The 6,217-nt window shown below is 43.7% G+C and overlaps 1 protein-coding gene across 2 annotated transcripts in view; it reads right to left on the bottom strand.

Moving 5' to 3' along the window:
• Window positions 1-6,217, bottom strand: part of pacrg (PARK2 co-regulated) — a 149,074-nt gene that overhangs the window by 14,398 nt on the left and 128,459 nt on the right. Inside the window, exon 5 of one of the 2 annotated variants that reach the window (XM_005723821.1) lies at window positions 2,524-2,610. The exons of the other annotated variant lie outside the window; for it this stretch is intronic. Coding sequence (XP_005723878.1) covers window positions 2,524-2,610 — 87 coding nt within the window. The remainder of the gene's footprint in view (window positions 1-2,523; window positions 2,611-6,217) is intronic. 2 annotated transcript variants of the gene reach the window in all.

The following is a 6,217-nucleotide window of genomic DNA, read 5'->3' as shown; positions in this document are numbered from 1 at the left end:
GGGGTGTAGATGAATGATGGCTCCAAGACTCAGCCAGTTTTGCTTCGCTGACAAACTGGGGCAAGAGCTGGAGGGCTGAGGCGATGAGAACGATGACAAAGAGCAAGGATGGAGGCAGGCGCAAGGGACACTCTGGGGTGGCCGGTTCACCAGAGGACACAGTTTAGCAGCACCTGTATGCAATGATTGATCAAAAGAGGAGGAGAGAGGGCAATGGTGTTTGAGATACTGCATGATATAGGATGAAATTATGTGACAGACATACAGAAGAATACAGAGTTCGAGAGGTGTAGGTGTGGAGGAGGAACGTAAAGACGGAGAGGGAATAAAACAAACAAAAGAAAAACTACAACCCCCCCCCCCCCACACACTCACACACACAAAGAGCAAGGGCCCCAGATGAAGTCATAGCAAGAGAGTGGGAGACAAATAAAGAGAAAAGGTCGCTGGTGCAGGAATGTGTGAGCAAAAGAGACAGAGAGAATATATATTTGTCCCCTGATGGGAGTGTGTTAGGAGTCCATCTGGGGAGAAATGAGATCAGTAGCTGACTTAGTGGTAGAGGAAGACTTTGCTGCCCTGGAGCTTACACACAGACTCAACACCTTCTCCCATTCTCTCTGCTTGGCTCTCTGGTCTCACACAACCTGCAGCGCATTTAATCTACTGGACCATTTTGTGCATGTGCTCAGGCTTCTGTGTGTGTGTGTGTGTGTGTGTGTGTGCCCACGGACACCTGTGCAGTCTTATTACCCAGTCCTACTCCACCTCTCCATCAAATGACTAGGGCAGTCTGGCCCCCGCCCCACTCTCTCCTCGCTATCTTTTTCACTCCATCCCAGCTGAGACCACAGAGGAATCTCCTCATAGAATCACCCACTAAATCATCTATCCACCAAAGAGACACCTTGGCAAACACTCTTACTGCCAGCTTTCATTTTCAATCCAAACACACACAGGATAGACAGTGGGTGGGTTTGAATTTGGGGGGAAGATACGTGGAAGAGCTACTTTCATGTTTCACTTTATATATGGACCCCAAATGTATCAATTACAGGAAGTTATCAGTAACTGCTGTTAGCAATCAGGCTCTTTGGTGGCTCAGAATGAGCCTTTGGGGGTTTACTACATGTGCATCATGTGAGTAAATCTCAGGGTAATTTGGGGTTTTATTGATTTTTTTTGTAACTGTTCTATACACAGGCTCAAATATAAACTCACACTCCTACTATATACCTTAGCAAGTTGCCCCTTCAAATTAATGTCAGGTTTGAGCTTTGGTAGTTCCTTGATTTCTCCTGAACATCCTAACCAAAATTTCCTCTCCTTGTGTACAATTATTTGAACTCATGATCTTGGAATGTATAGTTCTCCTCCTTAGATTTTCACTGAGTTCCTTGAACATTCCCTTTGTTCCGAGTATTGGTCAATCCAATGAGTGCTGTCAAAAAATATATTTTATGTTGCAAAGTGAAACTAACACTTGTAGTCAAGCATAACCACTAGGATAAGTTAATAGGCCATGGCTAAGATTTAGGTGAGTGTATATATATTTTTGAACCTGTGTGGATTAGTGGTTAGTCATCAAAGATGAATGTTGTACAATTATTCCAGCCTGGAAAAAGCTCCAAATTACCATGACATTCACTCCCATGATGAGTGTATTTATGTACTTCTGACCACAAATGTATCATAGTGATGAATGTGTGTGGTTCAGGTTTGGGGAAGACTGTTTTCGTATTTCTCTGTGTTTGGTTGCAGGTGGTTAGATCCCGGCTGGTTTCCGCCCTCGGGTAGAGCAGGTTTGCTGTCACACACCTGCAAGCAATCTGCTCAGTGAAGGCTGTTTGTTTAAAGCTGCCTGTGACGGGCTCTGCACCAGACTGTCCTCATCACTGTGGTAGTAAATTAGATTTCTGAGTTGGTTCCTGTGCTTATTCATCAATGTTTAGTAACTCCTGTCTCCTGTGTTTCCTCCAGTGCCCAGTCACCTGATCAACCCTCTTAAGAAACTTGCCCTCTGGATCACAAATAAAATTTCTACAATCCCCCCCCCCCTTTTTTTTTTTTTTACCATACAGCTCCTGTATGCTGACCCACTCTGAACTTTGCCTCTCCTTTTTCACAGGCCCTCCCTGTGTGCCAGTGTTGTGTTTAGGGACAACTCGGGTTTTCTCTACATATGTTTCACAGTTGTTTTAGCTTCATCAGCAGCCTCTGTTAGCTATGAAAATGAATGTGTTTGTGTATGTGGAACCTGTTTTAACCAAGTGACAGTCTTCAGGGCTGCATATTGAAGCGCCTAAGACATTTGCTCTCTTGGCCACTTGAGGCTGACTCCACAGGCAAGTCGATCCCCACAAACCCCCCAGCTTCAACCATGAAACAAACTTCTTGGTACAAGAATGGGTTTGATCTACAGGCAATTTCACCTGCTAGGTCCCGTTATGCTAGTCACATAACTGGACCTCTGGACTGTGTTTGTGGTGGTAATGCCTTCTGGAACACATTCAATGGAGTTACCTGAATCATAGTACGACTTTCTCTGTTGATGGTTATGAATGGGATTTGCTAAAGCTTCTCTCTCTCGTTCAAACTTAATCTTGCTTGCTGAAAAAAACAAAAAACGAAAAACAGGCAGCATGGGATTAGCAAAAATGCTTATGCTGAGGCTCTGAAGTCACAGTAGCAATGTAGTCTACACTATATTAACTTGATGTGGTCTGGTGCAAACAGGTGACACATGTACTGTGTGAGTCCACTGTGCAAAGGATCCTTTTTATACAGCATAATCACAGGGTGCACTCAAATCCACTGACGCATATCAACATCCCAGATGACACAGCACGGATCTTTTTCTACCCAGGAAGCCAAAGGAAGACAGGAGAAGGCTTATGTATAGTTCTGGTGACGCTGAGATGAAGTGTGCCAGAGGGGAACCAGATGAGGTAGGAGAGGAAGGGAAGCCATCGGGGAGGCAGATTAGAGAGCCTGGAGGCTGCTGAAGAGGGGAAAAAAGGAAAGAAAAGCTAGAAAAGGGATGAAACACAGAAGGAGCTCTGTGGAGGAGTTAGCTAGTGGTTAACAGTACCTGACAGAGATAACACTGCCGGTAGGCTTACCTGATTACAGCAGTGTGCTGGAGGACAATAAAAAGACGTATGCACATGGCGCGTCATGCTCATACACAAACACTGCAAACACACACACAGACACACACACACACAGAGCCAAAGGGCTCAACAGGAAGCAGTAGCTGCAAAATTCTGGATAGATTCGTACATCAGAGTGGACTGTTTATATCTTCAAGTACTTCTGTATTGCATAAGGTGTGCGAGTGCATTACATTCAAGAGGAAGAAATACATCAGATGTATTAGTGAGTTCGCCAAAACTATTCCTCCCCCTCACTCTTCTCTGGTTGCAGAGCAATCAAGCAGAGGCTCATATAATACAGTCTCTCCGCGCTCAAACTTTCCTCTTGATCTATGTTTCATGGTGTACGAGACCGAGCCGGAGCGCACAGCACTGCGGCAGTCGTATAAAGTCACAAAATTATCCTGGCCTTACAGGACGAGGAAGCGAGAGGAGTTAATTAATCACTAGTGCCTCATTTTCTCTTTATAACGCTCTCATTTACTCTGTGGCTCATTTCTGTGTGTCACTCTTCGCTCACTGTCTTCTCTCACTGCTGATCTGTGTAAGGTGTTTGATGAGGGTAGCAGTGGCTAAAGAAATAACTGATAGTTTTATTTTATTTTTTTGGTTAGCTCTAATGCCAGCTTTACTCTTTATTAATGGATGGACCCAACTTCATGCAAGCAGCATAAAGCTGAACGATTAGCTAATTAGCTGCGTGTGATATTTCGTGTCAAAGAAATCGGTTTTCTCTCTACGCAGGCGGTTCTTTTAAGTAGAGATGAAATTAGTTTATCAACAGGAAATTAATCAGCAACTATTTTGATAACTGATTAGCCTTTTTTTTCTGTTTCCAAAAAAAAGACACATTTTCTGATTTGCTTTTTTTTTAAATTAATTATCTAGAGGTCTTAGAGGCTGTTTGGCAGACAAAAACAACAATTTCAGGACACTGCCTTTTTACACTGAACTGAAAAGTTGATTGCTTAATTAAGAAAATGATCAATTATGGAAGTAATTACTAAATTCCTGGTCTACTTACAGCTGTTGCAGCTTTTTAAAAGCTTCGCCTAGAACTGAAGACGACGGGAAAATAATCCCTTGTAAATTTGATCATAATTGGGATTTTCTTTTTTTTTTTTTTTAATTATGCTACATGTTCAGAGAAACTCATTTGACTTCCTGGCTCAAGAGAGAGGGACAGAGTTGAGTCGATTAGTCATTTTTGGTGATCATTTATATTAATAACAAGCAGGAGTGTGTCTGCAGCTCTGCCTCAGCTCATGTTCCTGTGATGAATGGTTTATTAGTTGGTGTCCGATCTTTCTTGAATATTCATTATTAGTGTACACATATAGATTTTTATGCAGCCGCGGGTACAGTGATTCCTTTTAATCACCAGGAGTGTTATAAAATAATTAAACACTGAGAAAAGTTAACACATTCATGTGCAGTTGCACAAATCAAGGTGATATGTTGTTAACAAACTGCGACCAAAGTGAACAAAGTCAAAACCTCGCTGTATGAACTTCCTTCAAACTGCAATCTGAAGTTACTACACGACCCACGGGCCTCCTTCTGCGGTATCCTGCAGAGCCGCAGCTGGACATGGGCGTGAGATAGAAAGAGCCAGATGCACGGCGAGAAAAACACAGGAGTGGGAGGTGGAGAAAAGCCAGTCAAAAGTTATGAAACGTGCCCCTTGAATAATCAACGCCCAAATCAATTTGTTCAACGTCCAAGGGAAGCGGATGGACTACAGAGGAATGCGTGGAGTGGGCGGTCGCTCGGTGCATCCAAGTCCATATCTCAGACAAACACACAACAGCCAGAGAGACTGCCTGAGTGTAGAGAGAGATGGCCAGGAGGGATGGGACCGAGCTGAGAGGGACACACACACACACACACACACACACACACACACACACACACACACACACACACACACACACACACACACACACACACACTCTCTCTCTCTCTCTCTTCTTCTTCCTCTCATTCTTTCTCCAGTTTTTGATAGATACTGCAATGCACATAAATTTCCATATTTCTTGGATTAGCGAGCACTTCTATGTTCATACATTTTTAACAATACTTGCTATTTGGCCAAAAGTATGTGGACACTGACGCTGGAACATTTCACTCATTAAGTTTAAGACCGATACAACTTGCATATCTCTATCCATTCATTTTCTTCTCCTTATTCAAGTAGAGAGGAGAACAGCCGAAGTAAGGGTGTCCAGACCTCGGTCTCTCCAGCCACCTCTTCCAGCTAATCCTGAAGTGTTCCCGGGCCAGCTGAGAGATGTAATCTCTCCAACATGTCCTGGGTCTCAGTTAAATATAATACCATGTTCCCCGTGCCTTCACTGCTGGTCGGCAGTTTTGTTACCCTCACCTCTGTCTGTGTGTCTGCCTGGGCGCGGCAATGCACATATATCCCAGGTCCTTCCATTCACTCTTGCCAGACTATTCTGCTGCTAGGGTGTAACGCTTAGGCTAATTCCTAGAGTTTTACTTGTTTGTTAAGTTTGAATTATCCTTGGCTCTTTCTCCTTGTACTCTAGATCCTTCTTTTGTGTCAGCTGTCACATCACAGGCCCAGTCTGCCAGACTAACGCCAAAGAACGTCACCTGCCAGTCCACCCCACCCTGCCTCTGCTTTGGCGGCTAAAGACCTAAACATCATTTTCACAAATAGAAATCAAAAATTCCTGCAACAACAGCACAAAAATATATGCATTTCTTTAATTTATCGCCTTACCCTCCCACTGTTACATTTTTACTCAAAATGTCCTAACAGGGAAGCTTCATTGGACCGAATTGAAGTATGAGTACGACTTGTGGAGTTGCAGTGCAGTACAAGAGTAGAAAAGGCCCGCAGGCAGCAACTGGCCCACTGTGCCCCGCTCAATAAAGGCAGTCGTTTTATGACCCCGCCTCTTGGCATTTTGATTTTAATACTCTTCCTCTTTTCCTTGTGTCTTTCTCACTTCCCCTTTCACTGTTTCTTTTGTCGCCAAAAGATCTGTATTTTCCATCCATCCATCCATCCATCGTCATCCGCTTTGTCCGGG

The sequence above is a fragment of the Pundamilia nyererei genome, unplaced genomic scaffold, assembly GCF_000239375.1.
Source record: "Pundamilia nyererei isolate P.nyererei 1_Seehausen unplaced genomic scaffold, PunNye1.0 scaffold00010, whole genome shotgun sequence".
Taxonomy (NCBI): Eukaryota; Metazoa; Chordata; class Actinopteri; order Cichliformes; family Cichlidae; genus Pundamilia; species Pundamilia nyererei.
Note: the sequence above shows the minus strand (reverse complement) of the source record. Positions and strands in the feature narration are given on the sequence as shown.